Here is a 27,108-nt window from a genome sequence, read left to right as displayed (position 1 = left end):
TATCCCTTTTAAGATTCCATATATTATACCTGGAAATATCTCCCCACCTGTTACTGCCAGTGAAGCTGTCAGTCTTAACTGTGACAAGGTATTCATTTAATGCTTAACACTGGTGTCAGGTGTTAAATGTGGCCCACCTGGCAAATGACGCCAATCTCAAAAATCAGGAGCAGTGTCCAAGAAGACAGTCAGTCCTTTTTTTTCCTTTTTTTATTCCTGCCTTTTCATTTTTCATTTATCTTTTTTTCAGGTCTGTAGCTGGGGGGGGGGGGGGGGGGGGGGGGAGTGGTAACGTAAGAAACCCCCTTTTTTATGGGAAGAGGTCCCCTCTAGGAAAAAATTCATCTAGGTACATGAAGTTTTGCTGGCCTGGTTTTGACCAAGAAAAGTAACCCCACCTTTACTGACTGAGCATGAAAAGGGCACCTTTAGTATAAAAGGTTACTAGAAACGTACTTCTGACATTGGGAGTGTCAGATGTATGCTGATAATACAGACTATCTTCAGATGACTTTATCAGAACTGAATTTTAAATCTTGGAATGCAGGGACTCCACAGAATTAATATATGCTCAAATATACAGGTATCTTTTTATTATTTCTAAGGCAGTTCAGTCATCTTGTGCAGAAGGCTGTAAAACTTGCAAGCTGATAACCTTTCTTAAAAGAGGCTATATATATATATAGGCTGCGAGCCTGATATACCTCCCCCCCCCCATCCACCCCCAGCTCCCCATGCATCACCCATGTCAGCTGTAGTAGTAACTCACAATTTCCAAACATCTGACTTCTTCTTATTAGTTAAGAACTAGAGTATTTACGGTAGTAATTAACTCTCATATTCCAAACATCTAAATTATTAAGTAAAAGTAAAGAACTAGACTATTTACCATAATGGCAGTAGCTCATGTATTCAGGTATGCAGAGATGTATACATTCAGTGTATTGTGGTAGACACCTAGGCAATAATCACAGCAGTTTACAATATAATCAACAGAGTCAGTGCTGATATGTCATTCTCTTTTTTTGTTCTTCTAAATGTCAAGTGTGCCATAACTCTAGGCATGTGGTGAGAGACGAGTGACAGCTACTAGTAGTAGTAATATGTCACTTGTTAGATATCCAGGTTATGATTTTGTGCATTTGAAAAGAACTATGCTGTTTAAGAACATACCCAGTATTTACTGGTATACCAGCAGCTGGCAGCTTCAAAACAAATAACTAAATGCAGCCAGTTTCAACACACACACACAAACACACACACACAAAAGGACAGCGAGTCTGATATCCATGCTTTATAATTTTGTACTAGCTAATTTGTAATTACAAGAATGATGTGAACACACAAAATAATGACTTAATCAATTCATAATAATTTACCAATACAATTTAACAAACAGTAAACCCTAGAAATTCAAATGAATTTCACCATCAGACTTTCACCCTGTCAAAAAATATTATTTTTCTTACCTTAAATTGTTTACACTAGTATACTTATGAGGTGTATAACTGAATTGGTTGACTCTACTGTAAGTGAGAGGCCCACATAACTATGATAATAGCCTTAGAACAAGTTCTTATAATGATCTATTAAACATGGAATGACTATATTGATAGAATATACAAGTACTCTCTTAGACTCCATTTAACCTGAGTCACATCATGCAAACTGGACAATTGCATGAAACTGTAAACTTTCCACTTCACTCAACTATTCCGCTGAAAAAGCTTTAAATAGCATAACGAATGACCACCACAAATTTTACCACCATTTTTTTCCATTTTTATTATCATTAATACATTATCATTATTACCAATATGTAATAAAACTGAAAATTATTTAATGGCTTGAAGAAGGAACTTGGCACAAGAGGCTTTATATACCCACGAAAGTCCTCGTGAGTCACGTCAAGGAAAACAGTTACATGTAGCATATACATATATATAGGTCATTTCCTTAATTCAGTTAGTCAGTAAACAAACAGTTCCTGTACCCATTTCGTAACAAGACTTTTAAATTTATCTTTAGTTGCAATTGCACCACAAATGGAGCGTGGGTTGAAAACGAGATTAGAAGGGATGGGCAGAAATAATAATCACACCAGCGAGGCAGGCAGTGACGTTTGAAACATTATGCTGTAATTCGATCTGCTTTGACATTTAATATACTGTAATTGAACCAAACTTTTTTGCTAGGTTGACTTATAATTAGGTTATACTTATTGGACATAATCAGGATTGGGTCGTCCTAAAAGAGAAGTCAGAAGCAAGATTCAGAACATGAAATGAAACTAGCAGCCAGTGAGCAGAGCCAGTTCACTTTGGTAGGAATTCAGAGCAAAACAACACAGCAGTTACAAAATTTAATATTAAATGCTAATTATTAAATGAGCGGGCTCCAAGAACACACAAATCTACAACTTACATTTGAGTCTACTTTGGCACTCTTTACGTAATAATAATAATAATAATAATAATAATAATGATAATAATAATAAAAAATCTTATAGTCACACTTATTATGTTTTATTTATATTATATTTATATATTATGTAAGCATACCTATACCTATTTAGTACCATGTAAAATCAAACATTTACATAATTAAAAAACTGTCTCTGAAAACTTTATAATAATAATGATAATTATTATTATTATCAATATTATTATTATGATTAGACTGAATATTGCCTTGCAGTTTGTACAAAATGGGACTGTGTATCTTCTAGTCCTTTACAGAAAAATTTTCAACAGTTCATTTTTTCCCTATATTTTCTCCTCTGGCATCAGTCCATTAATTATTGATTTCAATAAAAAATAGTTCAAGAGGTACCAAGCATGATACTGTGTGTTAATCTCTCTCTCCTAAAAATACTGTCTGCGGATTTAATTCAAGCCACTATTATGCTACTCTGACATCAAGTTCAGACACATTACATCAATTTATATTTATTTACCAACTCAATCTGAATAGAATAAAATGTGATCAGCTACAAATCTATGGATAGAGTTTCCTTTGATGTTAGTAACTTTGTGTTGAGTCTACAGACGGTTGCGTTCGCAACTGATCTTATGTATCGCCTTATTATCCTGAGATCAAGTGCTGCTGTTTCAGTAACAGTGATACTGACTAAGACCCCATTTCCAGAGATTATATCGATCTACTTTAGATCGACCTAACTCCCTGGCGGTTCACGCTAAATAGCTGTCAGCCGAGCGGACACAAAAGTTAATTACCCCCTTACAGCTTGTAGTGGGCGGGACAGACATTTAAGCCAGATTATCTGACAGTAATCTAGTGAGACTCCCCGCGGGGATAGATCGATCTAAAAGCTCTTGGAATACAGCCTAAGGCTGTGTTCAGATTAAAAGTTATCCATCGAGTAGGATCAATCTATCTCTGCAGAGATTCTCATTTAAGTTTCATAGTTTATTCATTGTAACATATGCATCCACCTGGGTGAATGAAAATGACAATATAAATATAATTTTAGTGAGTATGCTATTAAGCAATTACAATTTTATTTACTACTTATTTACTAAAAAAAAAGTGCACTCCATGTAATCAGCTTAATTGTCAGGTCCGCCCCCTCCAAACGCTAGAGGTTATCATCTTTTGTAGCTTCTGGATGGAGGGGGGGAGAGGGCAGGGCAGATAATTAAGCTTATTACATTAAGAGTACTTAATTGAAAATCTCCACAGAGATAGATTGATCCAGCTTGTCCGATAACCTCTAAGTCTGAACACAGCCAATGACTCTGTTATTTCCATAAAGTTAACAAAAAACTTTGTTGTTGAGAACAAAATTGTCATTGGAACATAGAAGAATATTCAAATATATGCACACGTGTGAAGAAATACAACACTGTACACATAGTACTTGATTATACAGGCCAAATATATAATAGCATGTCATTTCTATTCAAAGATCACCTCTCCAAAGGTCACTGCGTGGAATGTCTGGTTATTTAAGACTGGGCAATGCAGGTCATTGCACTGTGCATGTCAACTATGGCAGTTCTGTGCTAGCAATTTTCTTCACTTAGCCAAACCACTACTTTTCATTATTATTTACTTATTATTATTTTATTATTATTTATTATCATTTTTTTTTATTTTATTTATTTATTTATTTATTTTTTGCAAAATAATATGAATTCGATTAAAACAAGTCAATATTGTTTAGTCAACTGAAGCCAGTTTTAGCATTGGGCTAAACTGGTGAGTGTTAGCCCTACACCAGCAATTGCAAGGGTGAAGTAAAGGTTTGTATGAATTCTTAAGACACTAATCAAGACTAAGTTCATAATGCAGGCCAATCAATTAAGGAGCTCATCAACACAGCTAGCTCATTATGATGACCTCAGTGGCTTTTTCCAATCAGTGACTGGTCAAAATATATGATAATATTAATATTATTGCTGACCAATCAACTGGTCATCATGTCTCAGCATTTTGCTGACTGGTCAACTGATAATGCATGGCAACATAGCTTTTCTTACTGCCCAAACAAGGATAAGAGAAGAGGTATTGCAATCAAGCCATCTTATGTCTGAATACCTATTATTTATAATTTGAATATTAAACACGATGGGAGTGCACTTTCCATGTGCCATTATGCTTTATTGTGTGGCATTTTACACTTAACTGGACCACATCAAACGACTGCTGAAGACCATTCTCTCAGTCTCATGGATTATATTTGCAGAATATCTGAAGCAGTTCATAATCTGGAATCTTTAGTAGACCATGGCTGCGTTTGCAACCAGTTGATCTGTGAACTAGCTACTAGTAGTCTTCACATCAAATATGGCGTACACTTGACAGTGGATTCCCTGCCTTTCACCTTGGCTGTCCAACATGAAAAAAGAGCTGACTAATCCGCTGATGATCTCCCCACCTCCACACAGGGGTCTAGCAATTACACCTCGAAGCCATGATTTAATCTGTTTAATGGCGCCGGTGGAGGTGGGGAGACCATCAGCAGATTAGTTGGCTCTTTAATTTTCATGTTGAGTCCACCATATTTGATCCATAGATCAGTAGATCCTTGGATCTTTCTGTTCTGAATGGCCTCTCAGGAACTTTAAATTAATTAGAAAATCATATATTTTGTTTGTTGGATATCCATACCCTTCTCAAAAATACCCTGATCAAAAGTAAATATTCATATTGTACATGCTTGCACGATTATTCTCTACTACAGCCTACCTTTCTGATCAGTCTGAGAATCCGCTGTAATATTTTTCAAAAACATGATAAAATAAATAAAATTTCAATCTGCAACTATAATGCTATTGGGACATGTACAGCTGAATACCTTTAAAAAAAGTAAACATTTTCTCTAACATTTCTCACTGAATGAAAAACGCATTTCACAAAGCTCAAATGTACATCTGCTTTGATGTAAAGGCAAAACAGGCACACCTTCATGCAAGTTTACATAAGCCTAGCTTACCCATTGTTAAACAATTCTGTCGCCAGCTTGAAGTTGAACATCCATTATACTGAATCTCATGTGGTATAATTTAAATCTGTCAAAAAGAGGACTGATTCTCAAAGTGGTCAAATAAAAAGTCATACAGTACAGAGCCCACATAAACATGAAACCTCTCCGACCCCTGATCAGGTCAATGACCTCCCAGGTCAGTTGTTTCCTTGGTCAGTGACCTCTGCTTCAATGTTAGTTGGGTACATTTGGGCCTGTTTACACACACAAAAAAAGTTATAGACTTACCAGCAGAATTGCCAAATTAATGTGACATTCACTGGGGTTCATTTTCACATTTCCCACTGCCCATGGTACTTAAAATGAATACTAATATAAATTTAAGTCCCTAATTTAAAATTATAGTTACATTAATTCAATGAGGTCACCCAAAGTGCTTAGCATAGGCTAAGTATGTCCATAAATCTCTACTGTAAAAGACCATTAACTTAAGGGAATTGGAACTCTACTACGCCTACGTACAATGCATACATTTCTATAATTTGAACAAAGAATTCTAAATTGAAGTAGAAATAAAACTGAACGGTACAGCCAATTTAATGACTTGGCAATATGGTCAATTTGTTTAAATATTACAGAATTGATAAAAACACTGTTCAGGGGAGTGAAATGCGGTTATGCAGATACTAAAGATTGTGTTCTATGTACTCTTCACCCTAGGCTATAATTGCAGTGAGATAATTGAATTAAATTCACATTTAACTTAAGTGGACAGTCATGAGTTATTAGCAGTGACCTCATTCGGCAATAAAAAAGCTCAGGGAATTTTTAAAGCCAATTATTCTCTTTACCCCCCCCCCCCCCTCCTCAATGTAATACAAGTGCGCCTGATTTGGTCTTAAAGTGCAATTTCAGATCACAAAAGATCTAAGCCAATTATTCTCTCCCTCTGCCTCAATGTAACACATTTATACACTTATGGGTACTTAGTACACTGCACAAATACTAGTAACCAACATTCAATTATCTGACCTATAGTATTGAACTGAGCTTGAATGTCCACTGTGATACAACCTTGAAATTTGAACACTAAATGCTCTTTTTTCTTTCTGTGACTTACAGAATTTTTAAGGGTACAAGGCATATAACAAACTTGATAAGAAAAATATAAAATCATTTGGCCAAAGTAAACGAGTAAATTTTTCACATGAGTCAACATGATATTATGTGGGTGCAAAGTTTCTTAGAGATAGCATCAGGATCTGAAATACCAGTTCTCATAAAAAAATATAAAAAAAATTCTTGGCTAGAATCATGCTGCTGTAGTTTGAAAAAAAATACAGAAACTCAAGTTGGCATGATCAAATCATACATAACCTTGTCAAATTTGCAGGATATAATGTACAAATATGTCAAATTATAAAATGTCAACACTGAGCACTTGGCTTATCTCTCATGCCCTTACAACTCTTTTCCTGACAAAGTAATGATGGAAAACCCAATCAATGAAAGACAAATACTTTTTTAAGAACAGAAAAAAGGAGCTTTAGCCCAAAAATAAATGCAAACTTAAGAAACAAAATTTTAGTGTTCTTTGTACCAACTTAACCAAAATCATCTGAGGCTGTGTAGTTTGCTGTGGCAGCCATATTGATAACTGTTTCAGGAATGGTCAGCATTTTACCACTTTTGCAATCAAAATACACCAAATTTAATGCTCAGTTTTGCCACAAAGTTCTTAAATAACTGTTCCAAGGTTCTGTGAACAAACGGTAAATTGTTTATCACTTGAACAGCATTCAAAAAAACACAAAATGGAAACATTCTTAAAACACATCCGGCTTCTAGGAAAGTTCACTGCGCATTGACTTGCTTCGGGGCAGATCTATGCATGTCACATGATCTCGCTATGCAAATGAGGATGGTAGAATTTAAGGGTGTATTCCCAGAGATTAAGATCGATCCAGAGATTAAGATTTAGATCGACCTAACTCCGTGGGGTTTCACGCTAAATTGCAGTCAGCCGAGCGCACACCATAGTTAATTACCCCCTTGCAGCTTTCAGTAGGCGGGACAGACGCTTAAGCCGGCTAAGCTGACAGTAATCAAGTGAGACTCCCCACAGGGATAGATCGATCTAACATCTTTGGAAATGCAGTCTAAGTCTGCTTCAAGTCAAATAGTAGTATATATTAATATTCCAATAAAACTAAATGTTGCTCTGTGCCAGTTTTTTTTTTAATACAAAAGATAGACTAATTCAGACAAACACTAACTTTATTTACAAGTAAACCTTAATGGATCTAACCTAAAAAGTGGACCAAATTATATATATATAAATATATTGGTCTAAAGGTTTAGACTTATATTTAAACTAGGATTCTTTTGTGAAACTGGGCCCCAGTGAGTGAGGCAAACTGAAACAGAGGCAGGTTATTAATTTCATTGGGAACGACCCCTTAATTAGACCCTACTTTGCCTTATAACATTTAATTTTTTTCCTCTACCCTACCTTACCCACCCCACCTTATACATAACCCACCCTACCCTTCCTTTCTTTATTCTCCCCTGCTCTACTCCTCCCCTCCCCTCCCCTCCCCTATCCTGTAGTAGTAACAAGGTGTTATGAAAATTTTCAGATGACTGGCCTTCCACCCACAGATAAAAGCCCAGGTTTTAGCAAAAAAAAAAAAAAAAAAAAAAAAAAAACTTTGAACTTTTATTGTGGAACCAAACACCAAACATAAATTTTTTTGTGTTTAATTGCTCGGGGGTCATGTAAAAAAAGTGGAATTCCGTGATTCCCTGGAAAAAGCTCATGTCTGCACCCAGGTTCTATGAATCTATTGACACAAGACAGAGCCAGTAGCAAGCATATATATATATATATATATATATATATATATATATATATATATATATATATATATATATATATATAATAAATTCATATTACAGGCTTAAAGTGATTTCTATACATGTATCAGGCACTTTGGGTGTGAATTAAGTGTAAACCTCACAGCTTTTACTCACCATGCTCACTGTGGAATCCCACATTATGAAATGCCACAGAGGAAGGTGGCGGTGGCAGAGGCATGTTTCTGCGTCCGCCCTCCTCATGATTGGCCCCTGGAAGGGGAGGGGGTGGGGCTGGCCACAGGTCACTGGGGCCGTGGTCCTCAGATTTACTGCCAGTATTTGGTACGTTAGTTACACAGCTTGCATGGAGGTCATTGATTAATGCATCAAGGTCAATGTCGTCTGAAAAAATATAGGTCACTGATTAATGCATCAAGGTCAATGTTGTCTGAAAAAATATAGGTCATTGATTAATGCATCAAGGTCAATGTCGTCTAAAAAAATATAGGTCATTGATTAATGCATCAAATTCAATATCATCAGAAAAAAATATAGGTCACTGATTATTGCATCAAGGTCAATGTTGTCTGAAAAAATATAGGTCATTGATTAATGCATCAAGGTCAATGACATCTTCTAATAATCCAACAAATACATAACATTTTCGACACATTTTTAAAAGGTTGTCACAGTTACATTTCTGCACATCATTTTACTAACATTGTTTAAACATTTTCATAGAGTTTATGAAGCATTTTGGTGAAAATGTTATACACAACATTTGGAAAACATTTTCAAAACATTGTCCCCATAACGTATTTGCAAAACATTTTACTAACATTATTAAAACATTTTCATAATGTTTTTAAAACATTCTGGTGAAAACATCATTAAAAAATCTTTTAATAACATTTTAAAAACCTTTTGGTGAAAATGTTATTAAAACAATTTTTTAAAAATGTTTTTAAAAATTTGGGTAAATACATAATTAAAATGTTTTTTTATAACATTTTAAAAATGTTTTGGTGAAAACATTATTAAAACATTTTTAAAAATGTTTTTAAATGTTTTGGTGAAAATGTTATTAAAACATTTCTTTAACATTTTTAAAATATTTTGATGAAAACATTACTAAAACATTTTTTTTTTAATTTTTAAATGTTAAGTTGAAAACATTATTAAAATATTTTTAATAACATTTTGATGAAAATGTTATCTAAACATTTTTACAACATTTTAAAACCTTTTGGTGAAAATGTTTTTAAATGTTTTGGTAAAAACGTAAGTAAAATGTTTTTAATAACATTTTAAAAATGTTTTGGTGAAACTGTTTTTAAAATGTTTTGGTAAAAACGTAATTTAAATGTTTTTTTATGACATTTTAAAAACATTTTGGTGAAAATGTTATCAAAACATTTTTTAAAATGTTTTCAAATGTTTTGGTGAAAATGTTATTAAAAATTTTTTTATAACATTTTAAAAACGTTTTGGAAAAGATCTTCTTAAAACATTTCTTTTACATTTTTAAAATATTTTGATGAAAACATTACTAAAACATTTTTTTTTTAATGTTTAGTTGAAAACATTATTAAAATATTTTTAATAACATTTTGATGAAAATGCTATCTAAACATTTTTACAACATTTTAAAACCTTTTGGTGAAAATGTTTTTAAAATGTTTTGGTAAAAACGTAAGTAAAATGTTTTTAATAACATTTTAAAAATGTTTTGGTGAAAATATTTTAAAACATTTTTTAAAATGTTTTTAAAATGTTTAAGTGAAAATGTTTTTAGAACGTTTATTTAGGTTTTGGAAAAAATGTTATTAAAATATTTCTTTTATAATGTTTTTAAAACATTCTGGTGAAAATGTTATTATTACAGTTTTTAACAATCTTAAATTGTTTTGATGAAAAAAATTATCAAAACATTTTTAATAATGTTTTAAAAAAGTTTGGTGAAAACACTATAATAAACAAGTTTTAAAAAGTATTAAAAGTGTTTCAGTGAAAACATTAAAACATTTTTTAATTACGTTTTAAAACATTTTGGTGAAAATGTTATTTAAACATTTTTTTTAACATTTTAACATGCTTTGGTGAAAATGTTATAAAAATGTTTTTAAAAAATGTTTTTAAATGTTTTGGTAAAAATGTTATTAAAATGATTTTTAATAATGTTTTAAAAACGATTTGGTGAAAATGTTATTAAAATGTTTTTTTATAATGTTATTAAAATGATTTTTAATAATGTTTTAAAAACGATTTGGTGAAAATGTTATTAAAATGTTTTTTTTTATAATGATATTAAAATGTTTGGGTGAAAACGTTATTAAAACATTTTTAAAAAACATTTTTAAAATGTTTTGGTGAAAACAATATTAAAACGTTTTTTACAACGTTTTGGAAAAATATTATTTTAATATGTTAATGTTTCTTTTAAAATGTTTTTAATACATTTTGGTCAAAATATTATTATAACATCTTTTTCACAAATTTAAAATTTTTTGATCACATTTTAAAAACATTTGTCATCACCTAATAATAAATTTTTTGATGATAATCATGGACACAGGACAAAAGAGCATTTCCAACAATATAAGACCCTCACCTGTGGGCACAAGCTGTTCTGTGGAATCGCTGATGTTGTCATGGTGCATCAAATGGTGATGGTGTGGCTGGTGATGGTGGTGATGATGGTGATGGTGAAGATGGTGCTGGTGTCCCGGTGTCCCCACACCGGTCTTATTAAAGTGGTGCAACTCTCCACTCTGAGGTCCTGCCATACTTAAATGTCCTTACTAACTGAAATGAACAGATGAATTATAAATTGCATTGAAAAACCAAATATTAGACTGGGTTCCCATACCTAGATTGATCTAACAGGATCAATCCATCTCTAAAGGGTTTCTCACTAAATTACTTTCAGCTTAGGCGACTTAAATGTCAGCTGGCATGCCTACTGAAGCTACTTAACGATAATTTTTTACACCCTCGCACCCTTGATTGCAATTTAGCGAGAATCCCCTCAGAGATAGATCTAATCACAGTTAGTTCTGGGTCTGGGAAAGGTTTCTTATTTCTAATGAAATTATGATTACAATCTATTCAAATTATGAGATTATGACTATAAATGGAAAAATCAAGATTACTAGAGTAATGTAAATCACTACTATGAGGAATTGGCAGGGGGAAGTTTTTTGGTAAGTGAAACAAACATACAAGTAATTAAACACAAATTTTACTGAAATATAGAAAATAAATGAATAAATGGATAGCTGGACTGAAGGTTTCTTCAGCAACTAACATGAAAAATTCAAATGTTCACTGATAAAAATTTATTAACAGTTAAAACTGGTAAAAAATTTTAAAAATGATTTGTGATACCATTTCAGATTTCAAATATGATATAAGAGTACTAGTACACTTCAACACACACAAAAATGTTGTTGGAATGACAACAAACTTTCAGTAAACCCTGCGCAAAACAAATATCTGGTAAATAAACAACATCATGATGCCACTGACAGCGATATTTTCGATAATCTCTTAGCTTCCTTCAACTTCCATGCAACTCCAAACTTCCATGCCAGATCTATAGGCACAGTGACTCATTAATAAATACTATTATAAAAAACATACATATCCACCTCAGGTACACTTAAAACATGAAATCACAGCAGGGGATTTCCTTAACCCGTTGAAACATCTCATATTCAACAACAAATCTCACATGAGAGCTACAGGAGATCATGCCATTAAAATAGCTGCTCAAATCACTATGGTAATGACTATCTTTTCAATGGGGGAAAATTGTGAATTTTACAAATATTGTGTTTTCAAGTCATATATTCTTCAAGTTAGAAATATTTCATTGACTGGTAAGGACAAGATTGAAAAGCAGGCTGCCCGAGAGTTCTTTACAGTCAAAGCAGCATGCATGCTAAAAAGAAATATAATTTTTTGGATTCCAGAATTATTTAAATTTGAAAGATTAATAATTTTTGCCGATTAAAAAGTTTGGGTTATCCCCGTATCTATCACACACACCCCACTCCAAACACACACACACACACACACACACACACACACGCCTAAGGCTCTGTGCAAAATAACACTTTCTTCTAGTAAATTCGAAGCTGCAAGACACAGCATGCGCTACATATTCCACTGAATACTTCACCTTGCAGTCTAACCTGTCAGCAATGAAAACCACCACTACCTGTAATCAGTTGGAAACCATATGCTGATTAGGTAGTAAATGCCTGGCTCTGGTATATGACCCATTTAAAACCACTGAGCCATGTTAACATTAGGTTTTATATAAACCAGAAATAGACTTAATTTATGTCATCCTAAACTGAATTCATTGCCATTCACTGCTATCATAAATCTATGTGAATAATCTCAAATTTCCAAGGATTTTTTTTCCTCCCTATTTTTAAACTCAGTATAACTTATGCAGCTGTGCTATTTCATTTTGTTAAACTTATGCAGCTTTTCAATTGTTTTCATTTTTGTATTTTTTTTCATGTTGCATAAATTATGTTAATCAATCTTAAAACTCTGTTAACTGCACTCGTGCTCAGTAATTCAATCTTTTAAATGGGAAAAAATTGTGAATTTTACAGATACTGTATTTTCTATGTCACAATTTCTTAAAATTACAATATTCCTATTGTGTGCATGTGGTATCAACAAAAATTCAAAAGCAGTTGCATGACTGATCTATAGTTCTATTCTATATGCAGTCAAAGCACCAGAAACGCAATATAGAAATATAGTTTGTGATTATAAAATTATGTATCTATAAGTTTTAAAAGCAGATATTAAAGTGGACCTTTAAAAAATCCTGAAAACACAAGATTTTAACTTTTTTAACATTATTGCACTTAATCATTTTTTTTTTTTTTTTGCATCTGATTTGATTTGATTTGATTTAATTTGATTTGATTGGTAAAACAATTATCTTATTGGCCCATAAATGGCCATAATCAATACTAGAACCAGCAGAATTGTTTTTCTCAATATAACCACTGAATCCAAACACTGCCATTATCTCTGCATGCAGTCTTCCATATCACAACCTTTCAAAAAAACAAAAACAAAAAAAAAAAAGTCCTCCATTGCATGTTTTTATGCATCCAATTACAGTAATGGAGAAAGGAGATACATATGCACACAAAACCGCTCAAACATATTACACTAGTCTAATAGTTACAGTGTGCAGTTTCTTCAAAACAACAACTATAATCAGGATTATTTGCACGAAATAATTTGGAGTTGATCTCCGTCACTGTCACACGAAGAAGGCCACAGGTGCTGCTGTAGTCTCGAGGTGCGCAAAAAAAAAACCCTGATCTCAGCACTTGTTATGAAGGAGCTATAAACTGAGTGAGACAGTATATGACGTTAATAGTGGCTTTGTGCCAAATGCCAGTAATTAAAACTGAAACCAGGACAGTAGAATTGTGTAAATTTTCCTAATTAGCTAATGGCCATAATTGCTGATCTTGTTCCGATACTTAAACCCTGGTCGTCAAATGAAGGCCTCTTGACCTTCAAGTTTTTTTTTTTTTTTTTTTTTTTGGCACAGACTGAGTATATTTCAAGAGAGAATGTTGGGGCAGCCCTAGAAAAATAAACTACCATCTAATCTAAATCATGGAACAGGTGTTACATCATAATAAGTTAAAGGGATAATAACTGTTCGTGTGAAATTCACATTTCACAATAAATTCATCGTAAACGACTCGTAGAAATATACTAGCAACATATACTATTTTACCACCAAAACAGCAGTCATCGCAATAATTATGGAATCTGTGCTTGCCATCAGACCACATAGACTAGTACCAAAAACATACTTAAAAAATACTAAGACATTGGACTGGCTTTGAAGATTGAACTGGTTTCACTAACCATTGGTAAGTATAAGAAAATTATCGTTTACCCGAAATGAACAGTTATTATCCCTTTGAGAGCTTAATCAGAATAGCGGACTAACAGATTTGCGGTTCATATGGCAAACCCACTTGAATGTAGCAAGCTTTATAGTGAGTTGCCATATTTGATCTGCAGATCTGTTAAGCCTAGGTCCCAACCAAACGTATGGGCTGCTATGTGTGGTCTAATGCCAAAAAAATGAGGAAAACGTGGGTGTTCGTGCGTGAAGAGCACATTGATTGTACGATTTTTGGAGGACACAAAAAGCACGTAGAAACTTTTCGACATGATCAACAGCTGCTTGATTCCTTCCTTGCGATCTAGCCACATCCTGGCCGGATGCAAGAAACCTAAAGAACCAGAGGCGGATTTAGGGCGTCTTCTGGGTCTTCCGGAAGACGGTCAGATTTTCCAGTTTACATTGACGGGTATCTAATTTTTTCTGTCGGAAGACGTTCAAAAATGGAGGATGGATCAATAAAGATAAATTGGAAGACTGTCAGAAAATAACTCTGGATCCGCCCCTGAAAACGCAGTTGGGACCCAGGCTTTAGTCCGCTGTTCTGAATGCGTTCTACTTAACAGATCACTGAGAACACACAAATCCAATTATAGTTGAAAAACATGTTACATATGCACTTTGGATAATTGAACAGACTTGAATGTCAAACCATCAGCAGTCAAATGTCGAAAAAGGATCCATTTTCTGAGACAATGCTAAAATTCTCACTGGCACCACTTCAAATGCCAATAAAATTGTTGCCAGACCAATAATATATTTTGTGTATTTGTTCAGTCACTGCATGGCCACTGCTTCTACTAGTGCTGAGTTTTGCTCGTGTGTGTGGGCGGGGTGTCGGCTCATGACCTTAAGGCCCCATTCCCAGACTTACAAGTACTCGGCTGCACCACTGGCTGCAAGTACTGCCGATTATTATAAAGGCCGCAATCAGAACAGTGGACTAGCTGGTCTGATGGTCAAATATGGCCGACCCACTAATACCCCACAGGTAACACTTCCCCACAGGGAATATTTTTAGTGTTTACTAGTTAGTCCGCTGTTCTCACTGCAGCCAAAGACACAGGCAGCCCTGCTGAATTATTCAGTGAAAAAAGGATGTGTACAATGTATATTTGAATTGCCCCAGGCACACATTTGCTACTGATAATGTTCCGTAATTAAGTCACATAAATCCCACTATTCCCACAATAGGCCAAACATTCTACAGCAGAAATTAGTTACAGTTTTCATTGATTTAATTTGAACAGCGTGAAATAATTAATAATTTCCCCCATGGATTTCCAATATTTACTGTCCTTGAAAATGTTGATTATTTTGTAGGTGTTGGAAGGTTGGATATATATGTTACAAAGTATGTTTCTTTTTCTAATAAATACTAAGAATTGTTAGAATCTAATTCAATATCAATATAAATCAGGTGATTGAAAATTTTGATAAATTAGTGCAGTGTTCAGTATCTATATGTTTAAGGCAAAAGGGACAAACCATTAGCAACATATACTCTATGAAATGGTCCTTGATAAAACTTTCAAGATTTTCCGCTTAATGACCAATATGTCATTACTTAACCATACCTCAATCATTCATCTACTCATTCATTCACTCATTCATTCAATCAATCCCTCCCTCACTCAGGCAATGCATATATATAAAATCATATTATCCTTTTCTGAAAATGTCCCCAGGGATTTTTTTCAATATAGGCTGCTAAGCAACTTCATCAGACTTGACATCTTTTCTAATTCAGACACTTAAAAACTAAATTGAACCCCCTTAAATAAAAGTACCTCTTGTCAACATTTCTTTCTGAAAAATAGAGAAACATTGAGTAGGCTAAATGTCTGTCCAGTTGTTTAGAACTAAATTACTATTTTTCAATGTACTGTTATAAAAGATCAAACCCATTCGGCCAAGGCAAGTGCAGGAAGAAACAGATCGTTCAATTTTAAGCTTAAAAGAATAAAGTAATTTTTCTTCAATCAACAGCTACAGCTAATATTGACATAGGAAAAGATTGCTTTTTTCTTGAAGGAGATTCAGCTGAAAATCAGACTTCCCCAGATAGGATACATACCTTTAAATAGGTATTAAGTACTTCACATGCACTTGAAGGACCCACTGACAAATAATTACCAATACTTGAGGAAGAGATACAGGCCTCACAGAGGTTTGGCTGGCTGCCAAGGGTTTTCCCCAACATTTGGGATGCAGGAAATCCAAAATGTTCATCTATATTTGGTCACTGATATACAGGAAGTCCAACTAGAAATATACCGCCATTCCGTAAAATATTTAATATGCCATCCACAGCAGTCTTTCAGTATATATATGTACTAAGGGGGAATTCTTTTGAGGCCTCTCTCTGGGGAAAGCCTTGCTGACTGCCTAATATATAACGAGACAAAGCAACAAACATATACTTATCCATGTTAACCTTGTACCTTTTGCTTATAGTAATACTTAAATTCAGAATTTTTTTAATTTATTTTGATCTGGGTTGCTGGAAGTAATATCTATATAGCCTTTTGTAGTTACATGACTTTCCATAATAATGTGCGTTCCTTGTCATAGGGGCAACCTTTTTATTGACCCATTAGAGCCTGCGTCATCAAAACAAACGGCAGCCATTCTGGAGGGAGACCGGAATCGTCTGCTGCGCATGAACAAGCCATGTCTGTAGTTCAGTTTTCGTTTTCTGTATTTTCTTTGATATTTAACCGAGCAAAATGATGAATTACTGCAGGTTATTTGATCGAGAGAAGATAACTAACTTTACAAGCGTTCACAGGCTGCCTGCAGTGGTAACAATCCATGGTGAAGGAACTAAAACCATAAACGGAGGAGAGACGGCGAGGTGGCTTTGAATCAAGACTCTTCGGAAAAGTAAAGGATAAAACTAATTTATTTTATAGCAAAGAATGAAGAGCCAACTGTGCAGATTTACCATAAAAGAAAAAACAGTAGAACACCAAAGACGTAGGTGTGTACGTTTGGGGCGCACGTATATATTTAAAGTAGTGCCCAAAAAGTGTGGATGGAGAGTGTGTTAATTTGTTAAAACGTGTGGAAATACCCAGGCAGGGTTTCGACTTTTATAATGAAGACTCACCTATTGCCTTGGGTGTAATTTGTTATCAGTTACGGTGCTCTCTAGATTTTATCGGCTGTCACCTACCTCTTTTATACCTGGTTAGCATTATTCCCAATTAGTGTCAAGGCTATATTTGTACTGTACACAGCTGAGCTGGGCCAATTAAATCAATTACCTGTATGAAGTGTATTTGGAAGTTAGTGGCTTAATTTTCGATTTGGTGTAGTGATAAGAGTAATTTTATTTTGCAAGTAAATTCTACCTCAAGTGTAATTGACATATAACTTTAATAACCTCATGAAATAATTTTGCACTTTCCTCTGTAAAAATGTTAAATTCTGCTCCTTTCAACTGTAATGTTGTAAGTTATAATATGAATAAAAATTGGGTGCAAGTAAATTATTTAAAAAAAAAAAAAAAAAAAAAAAAAAAAAACGGAAGCTTTTGATGACAGGTACAAAAGGCAGCTAGATGACACACAAGGTAGAAGCAGCAAAAAATATTCCTAGATCTCTGTGACCAGCTGAGGAGACAGGATCTGAACATCAGGAGAGTGAAATCCAGTGCATGACAGGAGTTATTTAATTGAAGCGACACTCAGAACTCAGCATTTCATGTTCACTTTTATTCATACAAAATGTGCACTTTTCCTATACAGTATGTTTAAGCAAATGGTTGCAGAAATCAATTCATGAACTGAATTATTATTTTACATTGGACATCATAAATACATGATTGTGAAAAATGCCTTGCTTCTGTGAATGACTGAATAATAATAAAATCCTAACAATGTTGCTTATATGAATGGTTGCATTCATGGTGAATATTAAACTCTCTCAAACAACAGTCGCGTTACATGTACTTTCTAATGAACCAAAATGAAGTACAAGAATGCTGAAATAATTTAAAAAGTTGATGATGGTATAGAGCAAATGTTCTGCATACTTTACTTCTGTACTGTATTAACAATAGCATCTGAAAATCCCCAATATAGTTAGGCTTTACATTAAAAAAAGAGAACAACAAATACCTGATATTGCAGTTTTAAAGTAAATTTAAAATACATGAATTTTGTTCACTGAATACCTAGCAAAATATTCTCAATGCAAATGGTATATAAAATTTTATAAAATCAGTTTGATACAATACTTTTTATGACAGTAGATGTATTTTGAAAACTTATTTACAACACAACTCACCAGCTTTATTTTGATACAAAGGACACGTCTTTTTCATCATTGACATAGTTTCTATTGCTCCATTGATATCAAGTGTATAGTCCCATGGCAAATTCCCATATTTGTAGTGCCTAACAAATGCTTCTGTGAATGACTGAACTAATAATAAAATGCTAACAATGCTGCTTATATGAATGAACAACAGTCTTGTTAATGTACTTTCTAATGAACCAATATGAAGAACAAGAATGCTGAAATAATTTCTGACAGCTTCACGATGTAAAGATAAGTCATAACTAACAGCAATATTTCATGTCATAAGACAATCATACATTCTTCCTTGAATCCACAAGGGTTTATCCTAATGATCAGCTCAAAAATTTTATATCTATCCTTTATGAAAACAGTTGCTTCTATTTATGGTTAAACTTATGATTACACATTAAACTCTCTCAAACTATAACTGTTATTACCCAATGAACAAGAAAAATGAAGTACAAGATAACTTAACTATCTTCTGACAACACGATGTTGGGTAAGTAGCATTTAGTAGGATTTCACGTTTTTAGACTGTCTTGAGTTCATATCGGTCGATCCCGCTGATCAGCTGAAGCCTCAGCTTGTATATATCCTTTTCCCTTTGGTGTCCTTGATCGTGATATGAAGTTTACTTTATTTTATTTGGTTTACCTATATTTACGCTACTATTCCCCGTCGTTCATTCCCTCCAGCATGGCCGCGGGACTAGTGTTACGGAGCAAATATGACGTCACTGTAATCGGTTAATACGTACAGACTGCGTACAGTATATTATATCTAATGGTGATCAACATTTTAATGCTAAATTCACTACAAAAATTGCCTCTAAAGAGAAATTGCCCCCTCCCCCAATGTCTCCTCCTCCCTCAAACACCATTACTAGTAATTCCATCTTCTCCACCCACACAATGAGGTATACAAAGTTCCATTAACTACCAGTAATGTGAAATTGCATAATCTGGGACAGGAAATTAACTCCCTAGCAATTAATGGGTCATGCATCACTGCCACCCATTAGAACTCACCCAGACTACTTTAAATGTCTACTCTTTTATTTCGTAACTCTTTAAAATGCCCACATTGTTAAAGGCACACAATGTAAGATTTGAAATGCATCTTAAGAGCATGGATCGCTTCTTGTTCAACTTATCTGAGGACAATTAAGACTTTTAGAATAAAAAATGACAGATATATGGTATTAATAATAATCATATTCATTGTTCCCTATCCAACCTGGGTAGTAAGCAATCTAGACACAGTTTGAAAAAAGAGCACGAGTCTCGACCCAAAAGTCTGGTGTGATATCTAGAAGTTAAGTCAATTGCAAGTTTGGCATATATTGAGAATCTCCACTAATAAGCATGGGTTTTGATCTATGACTTTTTTTTCCAAAATTTGTTACAGAGTTGTGGCAGGTGTCCGCAAAAGAAGATGAAATGTTGGGTAATTGGGGGAAAATGCCATTTACCAGCTCGGGATACTTCGTTTATATGAATTTTTTGGGGAAAATCTTCTTTTGGGTACCTATAATCTGATACTTAAAAAAAATAATTAAATTAAAGCAAGAGATTAAAGGAATATTAACTCTAGATCTATATTTCACAATAAAAACATTGTGAACAACTCATAGAAATATAATATATTCTGTTTTAAAACAAAAAGGGCAGTTATATAGTTATTATTCTTATATCTGCGCTTGTCTTTAGACCACTTGACCTTCATTGATGGCTATACTCTGTTATAATCTCTTAAGAGATTATAACAAAAAAAAAAAAGCATTTTAGAAAAAAAAACAGGGACTAACTTTGAATGTAAAAATGGATTCATTAACCATTGGTAAGTACTGTATGGGAAAATTGTTGTTTACTCCAGAAAAATTCATTTTTTGGCCAAAACAATGAGCTATTATCCCTTTAAACTACATAGAGAGCTCATATCTCCGTCAAGAAAGCTGTCCTCATTATCATATTGTATAGCTTATCACACTACAACTTACTACTCGGTAAATTAGATAATCAACCAATTAAGTAAATGGTTAATTAACAAATGGATCACAGCCAAAATCTCATCAAATCTAGCTTCGAGCCTACTTCTGCCCTAACCTGGAAATTTTATCAAAATGCATCCATTACTTTTTGAGTTAGATCATATATAAAAAGTTACAAACCGACAAAACACAAAAAGTAAATACTAAAATGCCAGATGCATTGGAAAAAGATGCAACTGCATGCACCATTATTTGTAAACACAAATGGAAAATCAAAATCTGTCCATTTTTCTGAGTTAGACATATATAATACCTAACAAACTAAACCCCCCTTTACACTGGACGGCCTCCTTTCTGCGTCCTTTGTGCGACCATGAAATCGCCATTGCTGTGGTCATAAAAAAGAGGCACAATCATCGCTTTAGTTGCAGAATGAATGCTCAATGATCAGCCAGTTGTCGGCCAGCACGTAATGTATTCTCATTTTTAACTCTTAAAGCGGGGTCGCACTATGGGACGCAGAAAGGACGCCGTCCAGTGTAAAGGGGGCTTAACAGAGAGAGCCAAAAACAAATTCCAGTAGCAGAGGAGAAAGGGTACATCTGCACTATCATTTGAAAGCACAAGTTGGACAGACCAGCCAACAAAACTGCCTGCAAGTCTATGTAATAGATATCACAGGGCTGAGGTAACTGATAAAACAATTTCCAACAGGCCTGGTCTGACTGATAACAGCTTGGTTTAACTGATAAAACAGGGTAGGGTAACTGGGAGATAAAATTCTTCTGATACTAACTGATAGGCTGGATAGTTTGGTGGTATGTTATGGTGATTACTCAATAAATTTGAACAGAATGAATTGATATGTCTATTCCCCCACCACCCCCATAAAAAAAGAAAGAAAGAAAGAAAGAAAGAAAAAGAAAAAATGTTTTGTTAATAATACTTTATATTACATATTTCAAGATTTGAAGAGTTTGGGATTCATGTCAAATATAAACTAAATTGTAAGTGGCTAAGAAGGGTAAACCTCAAAAATGTTTACAAATATTAGAAAAAAAGAAGTGTTTGAAAATTCCAAGTTATCTATTACCGTATCTATTTGTTTGATATTGATAATTTTAAAGCAATGATCTGTATTATAATAATACCAACAAAACCTATCCACAAGCCAACTAATAAAATAACCCTGACACATAATACAAAGAAATTGTATACTGTAGTCACAGCTTACCTTTAATAATATATATCAACTTCATACACCGTTTTCAACATTACTTAATGGGAAAAAAGCATTTCTGTACGTTTATTACCCGAAGGCTACGACTAATAAAATATCACTCAGGAGGCATGCAATAGCTTGATCAACGTACTAAGGCTCTATTCCAATAGCTTTTAGATCGATCTATCCCCGCAGGGAGTCTCACTAGATTACTTTCAGATAATCCGACTTAAATGTCCGTCCCGCCTACTACAAGCTGTAAGGGGGTAATTAACTTTCGTGTCTGCCCGGCTGACAGCTATTTAGCGTGAACCCCCAGGGAGTTAGGTCGATCTAAAGTAGGTCGATCTAATCTATGGAAATGGGGTGTTTGATATTGATAATTTTAAAGCAATGATCTGTATTATAATAATACCAACAAAACCTTAATTTCCACAAGCCAACTAATAAAATAACCCCCGACACAGAATACAAAGAAATTGTATAGTCACAGCTTACCTTTAATACTATACATCAACTTCATACACTGTTTTCAACATTAGTTAATGGAAAAAAAGCATTACTGTATGTTTATTACCCGAAGGCTACAACTAATAAAATAATAATAAAATATCACTCAGAAGGCATGCAATAGCTTGATCAATGTACTAATACTAGTATCTGGCTGTGCAGTGTACATATTGATATGAAAATATTTCCAATATTGACAACTCGTAAACGTGTGCCTTTTCATAACTGGCTTTAAAAATCTCAGTAAGAGAAGATGGCTGAAACATTCTCTCTGCTCAGTGGTATTCAGTGCTATAAATCTTCGTAATGCGTTTCTTATTTGGGTAACAATTCTATCCCTGCGGACGCTTTGAAACTGCAAACATTTCTGAATTGCTATTTCCATCTGTGTCTTAATGAAATGAGAGACAGTGAATTGCCCAATGCAATCATAAATCACGACATAATACAGTGATAACCAGGCCAATAAAAAATGCCGGGATTTCCGCAAAGCATAAAGTTTCTCCTTAATGATGCATATGCATGAAAGTTCTAAAAATGAATATCCTTAAAACGTAGCTTGCAATTTCTCATTGCATTTAGACCCTATGAAAAAAGCAATCAAAAGAAAGACCGAAAATCCTGAAATCAGGCATAATCCTGAAAACCATCATTCATGAATGAAGGTTACAGTACACAAATAATGTACTTTTTCCACTGGGTTCCTTGTATCATAATAATGCATTTAAATGTTTCAGAAGACAAATCTCAGGTACCATTAAAGAGCATTTATATATAAATAATAGAGAGGTGGCTTACTTCATAAGCTGCTTTATGTTCATCATAACACAAAATGTTAAACCTCACAAAATTGATAAATCCTACAACAAATCTTCACCTTAAATACAAATCATGCTTACTAGTACATCTATCAGTTGGCAAACGATATATATCTTCTAGATATAACATCTTCTACATATCGGGCCATTATCTGACCTGATTGTAAAATATATGTGCAAGTCTTTGACTTGGGGTGAACATGATATTGACAAAGCACAAACTTTATCAGTCATTGGAGGTATCAGATGTAAGCAGGGATTAAGGTCAACCACATCACCTCCGCTACAGGGTCTTCCCAGCCGTGGGCTGTCCTGGGTTTTAACTAGGCCATGATATATTTGCTGTAAAATTTAAACAAGATCCAAGTAAATATGGCGTATAAAACAGTAGACCCCTGACAACTGGGACATTACTAGTACTGTTACAATACTAGTAGTTATAAATCTTATCACTCGAATTATAACCATTTGGCTTTAACTTGAATGGATAACAACTCTTCGTATGAGATTCATACTTCGCAAATACATTGTAAACAACTCATACACATATAATTTATAAATTCTATTTTACCACCAAAACAGCAGTTATCGCAATTATTCTGGCATATCTGTGCTTGCAATCATAAGCCACATGGACCTTCACATATGGCTATATCTCTGTAATTATCTCTTACTACAAAAAACTCAAACTTTTTAGAAAAAAAAAAACTTAACTTTCATTTGAATGTGGGAATGAATTTACCAACAACAGGTATGGGAAATCATCATATACCCAGGGAAAATCCATTTTTTGGCCAAACAGTTCCTTTTCCCCAAGTCAAATAGAGCAGTTATTATTTTTTATCATAATCACTTTTTTCCTAGCAGTAATCAATACTTGGGTGTGAGTCTGTCTGTACTGGATGACTGCAAATATATACAGATACCGGTATATATTGCATTTTTATCTTAACAGGTGCATGATGAACCGGACACACGCATGCACACACACACACACACACATTGTAAACCATATTATAATGAGAAGAACTTTGACATAAAACAGTAACTAGTAACCGTTTCCTGAGTATAGATGGCCCTACATCGACTGAGTCAAATTATCACTTATCTAGAAGAAAATCTTTTGGGGGAAGACATTTTTCCACTTGGCACTACACTATATCTGTAATCAATATGTATATTGTCTAACTCAAACCTTCACGCAACTAGAACAAATTTAATTTACAATGTACCAGTGCCAATGAGTATAAGTCACTTGTCCTTTAGCTACTGTATTTTCTTTTAAACTAGAAGTTTACATTTCCAAATTATGAACCCAATCACTTAAGTACCATGAAATAAAAAATACATACTAGTACATTTTCATATTTCACATTCTCTTATAAATAAAAACAAATAAAAACATGTTATTTGACTGTGAATTACAGTTTATTAATATCAGATTAATCCATACTAGTACATATATTACATCATATATTGAATTATGTTGTTGGATGAACTGACAGACCTTAATTGATAGTCTACCTAAGAATACTATAACTATAGTTCTATACAGTACTGTAGCTTACTGTAGCGTATCGTAGTCTACCATTATACTACACATGGGGAAAGACTTACTGGGTTTTAAAAAGACAGAAAAAAGCATAGAAAATATATAAGAAACTTCAAACAGCTCAAAAAATGAAAACTTCCTTGTTCTCTAATTAATCCATACTAGTACATATATTACATCATATATTGAATTATGTTGTTGGATGAACTGACAGACCTTAATTGATAGTCTACCTAAGAATACTATAACTATAGTTCTATACAGTACTGTAGCTTACTGTAGCGTATCGTAGTCTACCATTATACTACACATGGGGAAAGACTTACTGGGTTTTAAAAAGACAGAAAAAAGCATAGAAAATATATAAGAAACTTCAAACAGCTCAAAAAATGAAAACTTCCTTGTTCTCTAAAAAAATTGCCAGATGTGGAAAGAGATACCTTACACACCAAGCAGTTAAATAAACTTCCTTCTTACTGATTCTGCAGTATAATTTGCTTTGAACTTACAGCCATAAGTGATAAGCAAGTGGAAAGCAAAGTGCACCTGGTTTCAGAAAAAAAATTCTCCAGACTATCTCTCTAAACATAAACAGCCTTACTACTTTAGGGAGCGCAGGGAATTCCCACTTTGCGTATTTTAATCTTTTTTTTCAGGAAGGAAAGGCAAATACTAGTATATTCAGCAATTTGTGTACAAACCATTGATCATTTTCAGTCGTAGATTGACTAATTGTGAAAGTCAGACAATGCAATATTGTACAGAATTTCGAGTCAGTCCCATACACGATTTTTGCCTTAGAACTACAGTATGTTTATCTACAGGTACATCTCCAGTGTTTACAAAATGTGCTAAGCAAATATTACCTGGATTTTCACTGTGGAACATTACACTAAAATATTCTCTTTTTTTAAATCAATAAACATAATTTATCCAAGTACTGACCATGCAAACATTAACTGTACACCAGTGGTCGAGGACAGCTAAAACGCCATCAGAACTGAATTTAAAATCATGGAATCTGATCTTGATTCTGCGAAAAAAGCCCAGGCCATGTCTGTAAATTGGATACTGGGAACGGAAAGGATTTTGTGCGCACACCTGCTTTCATATAGCACTGGAGTCCAATGTGTTAATTTTGAGGTTTTCATCAAAACAACTTAATTCTAACTGTTTTATAACAATAACAAGTATAATATCTTATGATTTCAAAGGTCAGATCTTTTTAACTACATGTACGGGTGCGGACTGAGGTTGTCTTCTGGGTCTTCACGTAGACGGTCAGATTTTCAAGTCTGCACTGAGGGGTATCTATTTTTTCTGTCGGAAGATGGTCAAAAATGGAGGATGGATCAACAAAGATAATTCGGAAGACTGTCAGAAAATATCTATGGGTCCGCCCCTGATATATGTATGCTCTATTTTATACTGTGACAAGCAGCAACCTTCACCCCCCCCCCAAAAAAAAAATAAATAAATAAATAAATAAATAAAAGATATAGAGATACGTACAGTAAGTGTATCAAAGGTGATGATGCAATGACATTTCCCTTCAACTCTCCTTTTCAATATCCACAATGAAGCTGTTTATCTTCAACTAAATGTCGTCAGAATGTGTTGTGCATGCAGTGACATTAATTAAGTCAGGAACACATTTTTAAACTTAAAAGTCATTGGTTTATCGATGTCAATCTCCGGCCGTTTACCATAATTTGTCTTACATAACAGGGACGAAAATTATTTACAACGGCCTTAACCATTCATTGTACCAAAACACTGCAGTGCCTCCAAATAACCCCTTAACCAAAACAATATTACAAAGACATCAATTGCGAGTTGTTTATTTTGCTTCGTGCGCACTTGATATAAATCTATCTTTTCAGCCAAAGCTCCCCTTAAACACAAACGCTGACAAAAAGAAAAAGTTGTGTTGTCTAGATATTGCATATTAATATTCAACTAATAATAGAATGACCTACCGGTGGCAAAGTCAGTTGATCGGAGAGGTATTGCGTGAGCTTCAAATGCCACTATACCTGTCCGTCTTCCTTGTTTACTGAAATACACGTTTGTAAACGGAAGTCAAGGTCATCGTTGGCGCAACTACCGCAATTAGTTGAGGCGGTGCAACTAACACAATTTTACTTTTAGGTTTTTCCCTTATGGACTCTCCGAAAATTCAATCCCCCCCCCCCCCCCAAAAAAAAAAAAAATAATAATTATAATTATCTTTATGTTTATTGTTATAATTTAATGTAATACCTAGAACTACCGATTTTAAAAATATTTATTTTGAGATAAAATATAGACTAGCCTTGTTACTTACGGGTAAAGAAATAGCTCAAAGTCAGATTGGAAAAATTGACACGTCTACTGTATTTTAATATTTTATATTAAAATAACAATTCATTAATTCATACATAGTAATGATAGTA

General features: G+C 33.8%; 1 protein-coding gene across 2 annotated transcripts in view; it reads right to left on the bottom strand.

Annotated features, from left to right (window-relative positions):
- The window catches only part of LOC106171804 (growth factor receptor-bound protein 14), a 55,128-nt gene extending 28,342 nt beyond the window's left edge, over positions 1 to 26,786 (bottom strand). The window contains exons 1-3 of one of the 2 annotated variants that reach the window (XM_087012377.1): positions 26,653 to 26,786; positions 10,920 to 11,113; positions 8,483 to 8,710 (exon numbers count right to left, since the gene is read on the bottom strand). In XM_087012377.1, the coding sequence (XP_086868503.1) occupies positions 8,483 to 8,710; positions 10,920 to 11,094 (403 nt within the window). In that variant the 5' untranslated portion in view covers positions 11,095 to 11,113; positions 26,653 to 26,786. The remainder of the gene's footprint in view (positions 1 to 8,482; positions 8,711 to 10,919; positions 11,114 to 26,652) is intronic. The other variant, XM_087012378.1, reaches the window with a different exon arrangement.
- Between the last annotated feature and the right edge of the window lie 322 nt (positions 26,787 to 27,108).

The sequence above is a fragment of the Lingula anatina genome, chromosome 5 (assembly GCF_051362555.1).
Source record: "Lingula anatina isolate TDL-2025a chromosome 5, LinAna3.0, whole genome shotgun sequence".
Lineage (NCBI taxonomy): Eukaryota > Metazoa > Brachiopoda > Lingulata > Lingulida > Lingulidae > Lingula > Lingula anatina.
The sequence above is the reverse complement of the archived record's forward strand: the minus strand, read 5'-3'. Positions and strand labels throughout refer to the sequence as shown.